Genomic DNA, 16,159 nt, shown 5'->3' with positions numbered 1-16,159 from the left:
AAAGAACAACCCAGTAACTTCGTTTTGCATTCTCTGCAAGCATGTGAAAAAATAGGTAATTGAAATTTGGCTCCCCCTGTGATGTCAGAAGGGGATAATAACGCCCCTTAATCCAACTGCGGCACTACCATTTAGTGCATAGATCAGCTCATTTGCATTTAAATGGACATAAACGGCACATTTTTTGCTCACACCTACAAAGTGGCAATTTTAACATGTTATAATAAATTATCTATATGGTATTTTGAACATCAAAGACTTATTAGTCTTGTGAAATGTCCCCTTTAAAAAAAATGTTGATATGTCCCCTTTAAAAAATTCTCAATCCATAAAAATCTATTACAATATGTGGTTGTACAGTGTTAAACACTTATAAATCCATAAAAATATTTGATCTAAATGGTGCTTGACTTTATTTAGTAAAGTCAGGGAGGCATCCACCGTGCCCCGAATGGGCTTATAGGCAAATTGTATTAGATCTAGAGTCTTTAGTTTGTGCTTCTCTGCACAATAATGAGCTCCATAACTTGCACAGGATCAATGTTTGTGCAACTGGGTGAAAGTCTACTATATTCAAAAAACATAAAACATGCAGACAGATAATATTACAGCAACATCTTCTTCAACTTTTTCAGGCAGCATATCATAATCTTATGCATTATGATATGGATGATGAGTGACATGAGTGAGGTTGATTTTTGCTCCAGCGCTCTTTTAACAGATTCTATCAGATTACACAAAGAAATAAATAAAATGCTTCATGCAAACCTACAATATATGTGCACAAATCACATGTGACCCACACCTTACAGAGAGATGTTTTACACCTGTTTACCTGTATAGCTCTTCAGGTGAGAGAAAATTAAACTTAAATGTGCTCAACAGGTGTGCCACACCTTGCAGATACATTTTTTACACCTGCTTATAGCTCTTCAGTTCAGAGAAAACGTATGTATTTCTCATCTGAGCCACACCTTACAGAGACACATTTTACATCTGTTTATAGGTCATCAGTTGAAAGAAACGAAACTTAAATGTGTTCAACAGGTGAGCCACACCTTACAGACACCTGTTTTGCACACGTATCTCAAACAAAGAGGCACGAAAGTTCAGCTTGTGGAAACGAAACCTGTGTTGTCAAGCTATTGTCTCTTAAGCGGTTTGTACATTGAGTGAAAGGCAGGAGCATTTTTTCGAAGGACAAGTTAAGCTGCTTAGTGTATGAGCTGCTTTACAAACTGCTGGAATCACGATGATCAGACAAGAGTCTACACATGAACAAGAAGATGTGGATTGTGGGGTCTGCACTGAGACAAAATGCAAAGCTGTCAAGTCCTGTCTGGAGTGTCTGAACTCTTACTGTCAGATCCACCTTGAATACCACGAGAATCTCTTTAAAGACAGGACACACAGTCTGATAAATCCGACTAGACGACTCCATGAGATGGTCTGCCAAAAACATAGAAGATATCTGGAAATCTACTGTCGCACCGACCAGCAGTGCATTTGTTATACGTGTACGATGGACGATCATAAAAATCATGAAACTGTAACGGTTGCGGAAGAGAAGATTGAAAAACAGGTATGAACTGAAACTAGACACTGGTTTGCTAAAACGAAGTGCTAACAGTGATGCTAAATAATATTTGCTTTATAATTTGTATCTGCAATTATAAAAATAGATAAAACAGAGTTGTAAAATGTAATGAATTCACTAACAGCTTTTGTTTTCTTACAGAGGCAGTTGAGAGAGACACAATGGAAATTTCAACAGAGGATCCAGAAGAGAGAGAAAGAGCTTCGGGAGGTGAGAGAGGCTGTGCAGTTTCATCAGGTGAGGTTTTAAACAGATAAACATCTGCTGACCACTAAAAGAGCAGTTTGACGTTAGCTTTTTTCTTTCACTGTGCATATCAGTAACTGATTGCATTGTGCATCCTAACAGAGATCTGTACAGACGGCAGTAAAGGACAATGAGAGAATTTTTAATGAGCTGATGACCTCCATCAAGAAAACCCGCTCTGAAGTGACACGGCTGATCAGAGATCAGGAAAAGGCTGCTTTGAGTCAAGCTGAAAGACTTATGAAGCAACTAGAGGATGAGATTTTTGATTTGAAGGAGAGAAATGATCATCTTGAGCAGCTTTCACATAAAGACGATCTCATTCAGTTCATGCAGGTAACAGACCTCATTACATCTAAGAGATATTTTACTCTAGGATGAAATTTTTGCCATTAATTACTCACACTGATGTCGTTGCACATCTTTAAGACCATTTTTGTATCATTCACTCACCCTACAGTCACATTAGCTACAAAAGTGAGCGACACCGAGCGACACGCACTCGCTTGATGGGCGTTCCTTGGCTAGTATCTAAAAGTGGTATCAAAAGTTACTTCAGAGGTGTTGTTTAGTTAGAAGAACAATGTTTTTGGATTTTAACGTATTTATTTCTCGATAAAAGTAACAAAATATATGAGATACAATCCCAAACTTACTGTATCAGATATATACAGAAATACGCATTTCCGCCATCTTGAATTATTTTCTTTGACTCAAGCCACTGACCTACGTCACACTGCCCCTTCGCTCCGATTGGCAGTCGCTTTGTTGCATCGTTCTGCATTTGCATAAAATAGCCTTCTTGTCTATTATGGCCCCACCTTGCTTGGCGCAGCGGCGAGCTCATCGCTTGTCGCTGGCAAACGGCCACTCCCATTGAAAATGAATGGTAGCCTGTCGCTCTGTCGCTTGTAGCAAATATGACCAGGGAGTAAGCATGTGTACTAGGGATGCTCCGATCAGGATTTTTGCAGGCCGATACCGATCACCGATTTGTTGTCTTCGTGATCGGCCGATACCGATTTTTCAAGCTGATATGCAAGCTCTTTGATGACTGTAACTTTTAACATTTTTTCTAGATAAAGTAATACCACAGATGTTGCCTTTGTTATATTACTTGCAGTAATTAGGTATTTTATAGTTTTAATAGAGAATCAAATAAATTAGAACAACAAATATTTCTTCTGCAAAGAGAAATTTAATATGCCTTTTAAAAAGGCTTATGTCTGTAAAAACTAATGAAAACAAAACACTTCACAGTCTTTACTGTATGAATTAAATATACACGCATTCGTATGCAGTACAACAGTTCTTCACTGATGAGCAGAGAGTGATTTTATTGAGAGATGAATTAGGTTACTGCAGCTTTAAGACGTGAGAGAGAGATCGCTCGGTTCACATGCACTGATGACCGGCTGCTGTGTGTGCGTGCGGCGGGTGTATGCAGACGAGAGCAGCTGTGAAGAAAATTAAAGTTTAAACGCTCAAAACTTTAAAACGCATGCAAATAATAAACTTTTGACATGAGGATGCAATTGTCCGCGATAGATATGTGTTGTATACGCTGTTTGATGGGGATGTGAAGACGGGTCGCGCTGTTAGGACCGGACCACTTCCTCATAGAAAATACACATATCTCTGTAAAGGCAAAGAGAGAAATGCATATCTCCACGTCGCTCATGAGCCACGAATTATACAAATCCTCTCACTGCGTAAAAATGGTCTCTAACTGCACCCGCATTGAGGAGCCATATGATGACAAAAGTAAACAGAAAGATCGGTTCACGAGATCGGCAAATTTAATGAGGACCGATCGAGTCATTTAATGCTGTTATCGGCCGATAACGATCTGCGGCCGATCGATCGGAGCATCCCTAATGTGTATGTACTAATTTGTTCGTGAAATGTACGTTCAGACATTTTAACTAACAAATCATGAATCAACAAAAACTTTCATATACTGAAATTTCCTCTAGATGTTTGCAAGGTTGTGTGTACAACTTAGACCACACGTAGGTACGGAGCCCCTAAGGTGACATTGGAGTAAAAAAATGTAAAGTTTAGTTTCGCACTCGCACATGAATCTATCGTGTGCGCACATGAAATCTTCACATGCGCACGCAATAGATTCACGTGCGCGCACAGAACTAAACTTTATTTAATTTTTGCTCCATGTCCCCTTAGGGGCTCCGTACATACGCAATAATCATGAAGAAGGAAAATGTATGTGTGGTCTAAGTTGTTCTTACGTTAATGCATACATTTAAAATAAATTTTAGTATGAACGTTTTTGTTGAATAATGATTTGTTAGTTAAAACATCCGTACACTCTTAGAAAGGATGTGTTAATCTTTTTGTGTTAAGCTTTTAACACATTACGTGTAATTTTCTGATGATTTTGTGTTCAAGTAAAACACAAGTTGTGTTAAAAGTAACACAAAATGTGTTGTTTCAATAATAACACAGGGATGGGTGGTTGTCCCAGAATCAACACCAATGTGTTGTTTTTACACATCCGCACTAAGAGTGTACGCACATTTCTTAAACAAATTTGTGCGTATGCATGCTTAGTGAATGAGACCCATTGTTCGTATTCAGAACACAAATTAAGATATTTTAATGAAATCTGAGAGCTATGAAATGAAGATTGAAAGTGAAAGTGACATGTTTGTCAAGTACGTATACTCGAAATGTGATCTCTGCACATCCCAGTAAGTAAACACATGCACTTTAAGTTGTGCACACAAACACCCGGAGCAGTTGGCAGCTATCCTTACAGCAACCGAGAAGAAATTTGGGTTAAGGCGCCTTGCTCAAGTTACAACCCACACATGGGGCCGTTCAATGTGTACTTGTCCAATGCATCACATGGACTATTTAAAGAATGTCTTTACAGTTTTTTGAGCCTTGAATATAATAGTTGCGTTACTATTGAGTATCATTCAATATATCTTAATTTGTGTTTAAAAGATGAATGAAGGTTTTACGGGTGTGGAAATTCTGGAGTGAACTATCCCTTTAAACAGATTTAATTGATTTTAAAAACCTCATTTAACTCAATAGTAAACCATTAGTATGAATACATAAAAAAGTACATAAATCATATAAAGCAGTGAACATTTTTATGCACAATTAATAGAACAGATGATTTTAAAGATATTAAAATTAAATCTACTGTGCTGAAAAACTCATAGAAAATATTACAAGAACACAATAATTGAAAAGACCGCACAAATGCAGTAAGTGTTACAGTCAAGCAATTAAAGTCTGATTGTAGTAGTACAGAGTACTAATGGTCTTTTATCTCACTTAATTTTTTTGTAGCAATTCCAGATTTACTCTGCCGCTCCTGAACCTACAGTTTCACACAACATTACTCACAGTTCCCTCCTCTCTTTTGATGATGTGAAAAAATCTCTCTCTCAACTGAAAGAAAAATTAGAGGATTTCTGCAAAGAGGAGATAGAAGAGATATCTGATGGAGGTAAAGTAGCAGATATTCATCTATTCCCAGAAATGAGCTTATGTATATTTTATATTATAATATTTACTTATGTGAGACTTATAATAATTATGTCTGTTTATGTTCTTAGTTTCATATATAACAATTGTTCGCCCTAATATACCCAGGACCAGGAAGGAGTTCTTACAATGTAAGACTTTATGACACACACACACACACACACACACACACACACACACACACACACACACACACACACAGGCTGACACGTTTCACAGCTGTTGACTTTTCGTGTTGGTATATAAGAAAAAGTAACACATTTATTACTAGGGTTGTCAAAAGATTCATCGCGATTAATCGCATACACAATAAAAGTTTGTTTTTGCATAATATATATGTATGCACTGTGTGTAATTATTTTGTACATGCGTATTTGTATTTATTAAACATTTACATGTATATAAATATTTATTTAGATTTTAATATATTTTATATTATATATAAATAAAATATATATACATAAACAACATTTTGCTTAAATGTATACATATGTGTGATTATATATAAATGATAATAACACACAATACACACACAAATATATTTGGCGCAAACAAACTTGTATTTTGTATGCGATTAATCGCAATTAATCTTTTGACAGCCCTATTTATTACACAACAATATGCCCAAAAATAAACACAAATGAACATAGCATGGGCATAAAGGGTCAGATACATCAGGAAATATGATCATCTTTACATAAAAATCTTTACAAAAAAATACTACACACACATCTTTACATAATCACTGCACACACTCCACCAAAGCACACTGTAATTAATAGTCTGAGACTTATTGCATGTTGCCCAATAGTATATCTGCATGTAATAATAATTAAAAAAACACATTACAAAATATGAAGATCTCTTTGCCACCCAACCTCACAACGCACTTGCTAGGTGATTCACGTGAGAGTTTCTTTGTTTGGCTGAACACAAGGGAAGATATTTTGAAGAATGTTTGTAACTAAACCAATCAGAGGCCCCACTGACTTACATAGTAGGATAAAAGAATATATGGAAGTCAATGGGGCCCCTGATCGTTTGGTTACAAACATTACTTAAAATGTCTTCCTTTGTGTTCATCAGAGCAAAGAAATGTAACAACATGAGAGTGAGTAAATGATGACAGAATTTTCATTTTGGGGTGAAGAGTATCCCTTTAATAACAATAACAAAGTATAGCAGAAGAAAAAATAGAAAGTTGATGAAATTTTACAATTCTACAGATTTCAGGCAGTTCACACTGGATTCAAACACAGCGAATAATAGCATCGGTCTGATTGATGGAGACAGAACTGCTATTGACTGCGATACAACCCAGCAATATCCTTATGATCCAGAGAGATTTGATTACTGTCCTCAGGTGTTGTGTAAAGAGAGTGTGAGCGGACGCTGTTACTGGGAGGTTGAGTGGAGTGGGAGTAATGGTGTATATATATCAGTGTCATATAAGACCATCAGCAAAAAAAGTTTGGAAAATGAGTCTCTATTTGGGAATAATAATCAGTCCTGGAGTTTGTACTGCTGTTCCTCCAGAAACTTCCCCTCTTCATCCAGCCATCAGTTATCTCTGATGGAGCCCCCCAGGGTGGGCGATGCAAGTGGTGGTGTCTATCCAAACCAATCTCAGGCTATAGCCAGAAAAACACAGTGGACAAGGGTCCAGTTTAATTCAATGCCCTTAAAATACTCAGTTGTACACAATAGTCAAATAACTGAACTCCCTGTGTCCTCCGGTTGCTCTAGAATAGGAGTGTTTGTGGATCACAGTGCAGGAACTCTGTCCTTCTACAGCATCTCTGACACAATGACCCTCATCCACAGATTTCAAACCACATTCACTCAACCTCTCTATCCTGGGTTTACTGTTTTTAAAGGATCCACAGTGAAATTGTGTCATCACACAGAATAAATCTTAACGATATTTTACAGGTAATATTGTTATATTCATAATTATAAAAAACTTTAGAAACTATTTTATACTTTGTAAATTAATAGTGTAAGATTTATTGACTATTTTTATTAAATTTTTCCAAAATTAGATTTTTGGTAAACAAATGACTGTAACAAGGAGTGGATAAATACAGTTGGTGTGTTTGGATATTATTGTTTAGTGATAGCTCCATCAAAGTAGATATTCTTTGGGCATTAAATTACAGTTTGGGGAAGTGACCTTTACCTTTTGTGATATTACTTACATTACAAGTTGAAAACTTTTTAAGTTGCATTTAAACTGCGATCTTTTTTAGTCACACTGTCAATGTGAAGCTCATCAGTGACATCTGAAATACCTGTCATTAGTAGTACACTGCAGATTTATTGGTGCTTTTCTGTGATCAGGTTTATTTTAATGCACATAGTGTATTATGTTAATTTTAAGCAATAAAAAAATACATTTGCACCATTTTTATAAAAGTTAATATTTTTATTTTTTAATATTTATATTTTATCTTTAAAATAAAAATATTGTTACATTATTTTTGAGGACCAAGTCTAACATTTCTGGTTTTATCTCATTTTGAAAAAATGGGGGATAATTGCAAAAATGTCAATGTGGTGTAACCAGTCTGTGTCAGTTGGTGTAACTAGTATTTTTTAAATAAAAATATAAATATATTCATTAAAAAGATTATTTAGAAAACATATGTCGGGACAAATATTACAAAAACGCATTAAAATTTACATTTAATAAAATGATATTTTAAAATGGCTTTTTAATGATTACGCTTACATGCCATCAAGGTGGATAAAATATTTAATACTTCACATTCTTTGGCGCAATTGGGACATTTTCAGGTCCATTCAGTCTTAACTTTTATAAAAATGGTGCACATGTGGTTTTTTGTTGCATAGAATTGACATAAGTATACTGTGTGCATTGAAATAAACTTTTTAAAGCAAAGTTTTAAAACAATTTTGCTTTTTAAAACAATTTTTTTTTCTCATCTTGCCAAACCGTTTTGTCACTGACCCAGAGACAAGATTTTGGTTCTGCTCGTAGGGGTTCAGCAAGAGAGGGAAAATTGCCCCATGATTTACTTACCCTCAAGTCATCCGAGATATGTATGTAAATTTTTATACAAACTCAATTAAAGTTATTTTAGTGAATGTCCTTGCTCTGTCAAGATTTATAATGAAAACACGGCCCATGATTTTAAGTGCATCCATCCTTCACAGAAGTAATCCTCATGGCTCCATGGGGAGTGTAATTGATGACATTTTGTGAGAAAAATATCCATATTTAAAACTTTATAAACTATAATAGCTACCGCCCTTCAAATGTGTTCAAATTTACGTAACCTTACTTTTTTATGATGTCAAATAAATCTTTGGTGTCCCCAGAGTACGTATGTGAAGTTTTAGCTCAAAATACCCCACAGATCATTTATTGTAACATGTTAAAATTGCCACTACTTAGGTGCGAGCAAAAATGTGTCATTTTTGAGTGTCCTTTGAAATGCAAATGAGCACAAAATGCCAGTGCAGTGGTTGGATACTAGTGCAGATTAAGGGGCTGTATTATCCCCTTCTGACATCACAAGGGGAGCCAAATTTCAATGAGCTATTTTTCAAATGCTTGCAGAGAATGGTTTACCAAAACTAAGTTACTGGGTTGATCTTTTTCACATTTTCTAGGTTGATAGATACATTTCTAGCTGATTTACACGATATGTCCCCTTTAAAATTATGTGTATTCTCCTAAACGTTTGTTCTGTCCCTCTAATATCCATAACATTTTACTTATAGTGCCATCTAGTGGCTTTACTTGAATTACGTACAGAATCATCATCATCATTACATTAGGTAGGATTATCATTACTTTAGCTGATCAGAGATCAGGATAAGACTGCAGTGAGTTGAGATCAGCTGCGAAAGATTTATTTGAGCAACCGGAGCACGAGCTTTATCTGAGGAGGAGACACTGAGCTTGAGCAATTTCAAATACAGACAATCTCATCCATTTAAGTAACAGAACTCTGAAATATTTTTTTCCCTAGTGAAATTGGTGTCATCTACAAGCCTGTCTATTTTAATCTCTCTTGTATGTATCATAAATGCCCAGCTGCACTACTTCTTGAACTTCAGGCAGCTCCTTGTTTTATGTCTGCCATTATTGGACAAACTGATTAATCCAGGTGTGCCTGACCTCAGTACACAACAACAATAATCAGACACACCTGGATTAATCAGTTTGTCCAATAATGGCAGACAGGAAACAAGAAGCTGGCTGAAGTTCGGGAAGTAGTGCAGCTGGGCATAAAGCCTATTATTGTTACAGTCTGTATGTGAACACACATAGGCTACACATAATATGTGTCAGAGGAGGCTGATCATGAAATCTCCAGTAGTGGGCGCTATAAGTCTATAAAAAGAATTTTAGAAACCATATCTACACGTTTGTTAGATAACGTTACATCACATGATAATTTAAAAACGAAAAACCACTTAACCCATGGGATTTTATGGTGGATTAAACCATATAATCCAAAGTTTGTGTAAAGCATTCACAAGCAGAGGCTAGGCTCAGTGCTCGATAAACACGGTAACAATGTATATCATCAAGAGCTCTGTACTACACAAATGTTATGACACTTAATAACTTTTATCTGTATTGTGAGTGCTCATAACAGAACGAGAGCTGCACGGTTAACGTTATTGAATGATTGTTTACGATAAGTTACGCACCAATTTTATTGTCTCTGCTGAAAACAACTGCAGAAACGTAACAAAATTGCAATGCTGTTTAACTATTACATTATTGTATTATGACTATTATATATTGCTTTAAAACTTTTACTTTGACATTTTAATAGGTTCTGTGGGTTTCTTATTTGAACGCCTTTCTTTTTTTATTGGAACAAACAGAACCTCAGATCGTCATTTTCAGTTTTACGAAGCTGAATGTTTTTAGCAGATGCACACACAAAACCAAACGGTACGTAACGTGACTGAACGTACAGTCAGTTCTCCTGACGTCACAGCGGCTGCCGGTTAGTCAGTCAACGAGAGCGAGAATGAAGTCAGAAGAGAAAGCTGAGATCTTGCATCTGGACCAAACGCTTCATTATCTGCACACATTTTATCCGGTAAGTTATTACACACATACTCTTTATTTGAAATGTTACGTTATTTGGAAACTGTGGTAAACTATAATGCTTCTGTAGGCTATATATTTACATGTGAGGTTCAAGGTTAAGTCGTTATTGATGCTAAAAAAATGCGATGTGGTCAACAGATGTTTTCCGATTGATGTCGAAATTGTTATTGAAATTTAGAGCTCGGGTTGTCTATTTTTTATATTCACAGCTTGTTCACTTGACAGGCAATGAAATGGCGTGATAACTGCACTACTTTGTAGAAGTTAATTTACAAATGTTTGAATCACAGAAAACTGGGTATTCAGCGTTATATATGCCCAAACTATGTATTGCTATCTAACATAAACTAGCAATAACAACTCCTTTACTGCATTTATTAGCTCATCTTGATTTGGTTAATGTTAATGTCACTATTTCGGTATTCAGTGTTATATATGCCCAAACTATGTATTGCTATCTAACATAAACTAGCAATAACAACTCCTTTACTGCATTTATTAGCTCATCTTGATTTGGTTAATGTTAATGTCACTATTTCATTTTACTTTTAATCAAAAGTTGTAACTGTTAAGATTAGTTAATTCACAATGAACTCACATGAGCAATTGTATTGGCATTAACTATTACCATAATAAATGCTGAAAACTAAATTGCTCACTAGTTCATGTTAGCTAATGCATTCAATAATGTTCACAAATACAACCTTATTATGTTCCCAAAACAATAGTTTAGATAATTGCAAAGATCACGATCGATTAACAAACTTTCTGCCATTACTTTTTAAATGGCTCATACATGAACTTGGTATTATCGAGCAAACCAGCAAAATAAATACATTAAATTATAGTAATTATATTTATATTTAAGAAATAATTGTTTTATATAAAAATAAATTATTACAATAACCAAAAAGAAATAATGAAAAAATAACATAGAAAATCCCTTAGTATTGTGTTATGATAAATGTGTGTAAAAGAGATGAGAAGGATTTAATTCCGTTTTAAGTTTGCTTTATTACTCTAAATAAGTGTCTTTTTAGGCTGCCAAATTTTTTAGGGTGCTTGATAGGGTGATGAATTTAATGATTTTTCCATAAATGGTTTATCAATCAGCTCGGTGCTCATCTGTCAGTCTTGGGTTGCGTTCTTGCATTTATAATTCTGTCTGTCTTGACCGCTTTCCCATCTAAACTGGACATTCATCTGATGTCCTTCAAGGTCCCGTGACCTGGAGGTTTTAAAGGCAATGTTTTGGTCACATTCCTGTGTCCGCATGGTCTCATTCTTTCCCACCCCCTGAACATTTCTGCTCAGTGGCCTTAGAGGTCACAGACACCTCGGAGCCAAAAAAAAACAGCTATGAGAGAGCTAGACCAGTCTAAAACATGCATTTGGTAATGAAACTGAAAGAAACAAAAGCAACAGTCAGCTGTCGATCTATCAGTTGTACTACTATACAATAGTGTGCAATGTAATAATTTCACTTTCTAGACGTTTTTATAATGGTTAGGTTGACATTTGAAAAAACTACGACTGTAATGCAGCAAAAATAACTACTGTGATAAAAACACAAGAGACCACAAAATGGCATACAAGTATTTTAACAGAGAAAACGTTAAAATAGCCCAGTTCATTGTGAAAAGTGGCCTGTAAATGACAGGTGGTTGGAGTGCATGAGCTGAAAAATAAGAGGGATTTGTGATGTCAGCAAAAAAGAAAGGGCATTGCAGAAAAGCAAGTTATCATCTTTGGATAAAATATTATGAGTGCAAACACTCTTATTCGTAAGGAATAATTGATGATGGGCCGTTGAGTTATCCACCTGTTTCTTGACGTAAATGTGGGCGCCGCCATCTTTGAGCTTTCCTGTTTATGACTTCCGGTGAGCCACTAAACTAATGGTAGTCTATTGCGAAGGACACAAGTGTGCCGTTTTGACTGGCTGTTTAATGTTTATTATCAAATCCATGAAGACCGACATAATTTGTGCAGTTAGAAGTTCCTAATAATAGCTAATAAAAATGCAGTAAATCTCTACAAAAAATTTGTTTTAACCATAATACATGCACAAGAACTGAATGTGTATGTGCCGCACATGCACTCATGATCTGTATTTACAAATCCATTTAGTAAAACCTTTTATAGAAACTGTCAGTAAACAATAAATACAGTAATTGTTTAAAAGCAACTAATATTATGCTGATAAAAATACGCTGATTTAGCTGATTTATTTATTCTGCTACTTTATATTATTACAAAAATGCGATTACAGTACAGTATACATACGACATAATCTGCTTACAGTAGTAAATGTTTATAATAGTTCGTAATGTGTTTGCGCGTACTTTTGTTATGTTTTAAATGAAAAAGCAAATCATTTCATAACCTCATGTCTCCACCTAGTCCTAGTGCGTAAGCGATGTAATAATATTTTCATAAAACGAAAACAATACTCAATACATGTAACGTTAGTAGTTTAATATGTTTATAATGGTTTGCTCAAATAAATTACAATGAATGAGAAAGATACTGTTGACTGTGTCGGACTGCGTAAAGCTTGACGTGTCGCCATAAACAAGTCCATTAAAAATTGCCATTTAAAAAAACCTCACACCAAAGGGACAGTTGTGACATTTTAAACCAGCCCCTGAAAAGTTAAAAACACAAAGACTTGGTAAATTCCATGTACAAACACTTGACTGACTTTCCCATTGTATAGATACTGGGATGTTTCTGTGCTTTTATATTTGCGCATTGAAGACCCGTCACCTCCGATCAACAACACGAAATTATTAAATATATCGAGCCACTTCTTAATTTCATCCTCACACTGGTTCATACATGGCAGGTGTAGTAAATATTGACTGTTTAAATCATGTTTCATGCGTGCTCCCACAACACTGATTTCTACCGGCTGGCTATTGAACCGGAAGTCTCGTACCGAAAAGGAAATACGTCACATCACTTACTTTCGCGCTCAAGAAAAAGGTGAATATGATAATAATGCACACCCAAGGTGGTAATGCAGCACGATTTTCAAATAATTCAAAGGACCGGAGTCAATTGTTCCACTTATACCACCAAAAATATTGCTCTGGTGCCTATTTCTAAGACATTTTATTTGTTTATCATTTGTTGTTATTTCTTCCACTTTCACCTCCTTTTGTAACCAAAGCATGGGTTTGTGCCTTTCAGATGTATCAATATAAATTGTTCCCTAGCACCTTTACAAAGAATAGTCCAACAAACAAGCCATGCCAAGGAAATACTCCCTTAGATTTAGAGCAGGAACCCTTGGGAGAACGTAAGTCTATCAAGCGAGGTTGGGTTTTAATCAAGATGGCAGTGGTCAGGTATTAAGTTATACGCTCTCTATACAATCATGCTTTAGTGGTAATTCAATCTGGTTCCTCTTGCTTCTAATTTGCCACTCCAGGGTGATTAGGCCACCAGACCAACTGGCTAGGCCAGCACTTTATCAGCACGAGCTTAGAGCTTATGAAAGTGTGACCAGGGTCCTTGTTTGATTGGCTGAGACGACAAAGTTTGCTGGGTGGCCTTTCAGTGCTAGAGGCATGTGCAGTTTTGTCCCTCGGCGGAGCCTTTAGGTCAGGGGTCTTGGACGGTGACCATCTGGACCTTTAGGGGGTGGCTTCCTAAGATGCAGCTTTTGTTTGCTCAAAACAATTGGAAGTTAATCTGGAGATAAGAATAGCCTCTGTTACGTTGCCGCCATCAGCCGGTCTTCACATAGCATGTAAAAAGACATCTCTTTCTCTGTCTTGAAAGAGGCTTTGACTGACTATCTTTCCTTTTTTAGCGGGGGTGGAACGAAATAGTTTTACTTTCTAGGAGTCAAGGTTCTGATCTGGTGTTGTTGCCCATCGGAGGAGGGTTTGGCTACCAATTTGGGTTTAGTGGTATAGCAACGAAATTAAATCTTGATATTTTTCATACTATATACCATATTTATTCATATTCAATAATATTAATTCTAAAAATGCGGTGTTGATACAAGGTTGTTGGGTAAAATATGGACAAACACTTATGTTCGGTTTAAATTAATCTATGCTGGGTTGTTTCATCCTAAAATGCTGTGTTCTTTTGGTCAAATTTATGTTCATTTAAACCAGTGATTGTCCGTATTTTACCCAACCATGAGTTGAAACAATGCAACATTTATTATAATGTCTAAGTTTAAATGTATATATTTGCTCTAAATTGTTTCTCTTTTAAATATTTCTACCAAACACAGCCATTGAATACTGAAATAAAAAAAGTAAAATAAAAATCTAACACTGTAAAAAATGGCTGGGTTGCATAACAACAACCCAACATTGGGTCATTTTTAACCCAGTATTGGGTAACTTTTACACATGTATCCAATATGGATCAAAAATAATAACCCAGCCATTTTAAGAGTGTACTTTAAAATAATAGGTTTTCATACAATTACTCAAAAATGTAATTTCCATTAATATGCACCAATGCATGATAACAAACAAGGACAATTAGATACACATATTTTTACTTGAATCAGTTTTTATTTGATTAGTACAAAAATCCTTTTAACCATGAGTTAAAACAATGCAACATTTATTATAATGCATACGTTAAAATGTACATATTTGCTCAAAATTGTTTATTAAAGAATAATTTCTATCAAACACAGCCATTGAAGATTGAAATAAAATAAAGTAAAAATCGACACTGTAAAAATGGGCTGGGTTTTTTTGGCCCATGTTTGGTAAATATTGGACAGAACACTCCGCTTGGTTAAAAATGACCCAATGCTGAGTTGTTTTACCCATGGTTGTATAACAACAACCCCACATTGGGTCATTTTTATTTTTTAACCCAGCAATGGGTAACTTTTACACATCTGTTTTGTCCAATATAGATCAAAAATAACCCAGCAATTTTTAGAGTGTACTTTAAAATAATAGGTTTTCATTGAATTACTCAAAAATTTAATTTTCATTAATATGCACCAATACATGATAACAAACAGGGATAATTATATACAAATATTTTTGAATCAGTTTTTATTTGTTTAGTACAAAAATCATTGGGTTATTAAAAAGGCTTCAGTTATTCAAAACAAAATGGAACAATTGCTTAATATTTCATCTTTATTTCAAGCCAAAAATCTTAAGTTGAATTGTGATCTCTCCTCCCAGCTTGGTAACATTTACTCTTGGCAGTATCTTAAAAAAAAAAACATTAGAACGTTGGTTTGGCAAATCAGCTTATCCTTAGGTTCACTTTTGCCTGTCAACTATTAAGATACCTGTCACTTTTCTTTCTGAACTTCATTCAGTTTAAATGCAACATTGGCTCCTGTTTCCAGGGAATGTATTAAATCAAGAGCCAAGGTTTGTTTGCTGTTTGTTAGCTGAGAATGCACTTCTTCACCCTTAAGCTCTTCTTCACGGTTATACATGAAACACTATTGTCTGTGTGGGCAAGGAACCTGCAGTGAGGACACAAAGGTTCTGCTGAAAGCTGCTTGACATCTCCTACACAGATAACACAGCTGAATGTGACTTAGACCCTCTATTGTTGATTGATTTCTTATTTTTAGCTTTCCTGTTACCAGGGTAGCCGTTTTACAAGAACTCCTACTTGCCAATTGTTTATTCATGCGATTAGTATGTATTTTTTACTTCAGCTATACTTTTTTATGGCCATGAGAT

General features: G+C 35.4%; 2 protein-coding genes across 2 annotated transcripts in view; both read left to right on the top strand.

Annotated features, from left to right (window-relative positions):
• The first annotated feature begins 1,137 nt into the window (after positions 1-1,137).
• LOC129442766 (tripartite motif-containing protein 16) lies at positions 1,138-8,305 on the top strand. The gene is made up of 6 exons (XM_055203037.2): positions 1,138-1,582; positions 1,739-1,834; positions 1,946-2,179; positions 5,168-5,327; positions 5,437-5,496; positions 6,592-8,305. Exons 1-6 carry the CDS (start codon positions 1,253-1,255, stop codon positions 7,275-7,277), a joined length of 1,566 nt encoding a protein of 521 aa, XP_055059012.2. The 5' UTR covers positions 1,138-1,252; the 3' UTR covers positions 7,278-8,305.
• Positions 8,306-10,243: 1,938 nt separating this feature from the next.
• greb1l (GREB1 like retinoic acid receptor coactivator) overlaps positions 10,244-16,159 on the top strand; it is a 61,246-nt gene continuing 55,330 nt past the window's right edge. The window contains exon 1 of the mRNA XM_055203036.2: positions 10,244-10,452. The gene's annotated coding sequence lies outside the window, so the exon portion shown is untranslated. The remainder of the gene's footprint in view (positions 10,453-16,159) is intronic.

Source organism: Misgurnus anguillicaudatus, chromosome 2 (assembly GCF_027580225.2).
Source record: "Misgurnus anguillicaudatus chromosome 2, ASM2758022v2, whole genome shotgun sequence".
NCBI classification, from domain to species: domain Eukaryota; kingdom Metazoa; phylum Chordata; class Actinopteri; order Cypriniformes; family Cobitidae; genus Misgurnus; species Misgurnus anguillicaudatus.
This window is presented reverse-complemented; position numbering and strand designations above follow the sequence as displayed.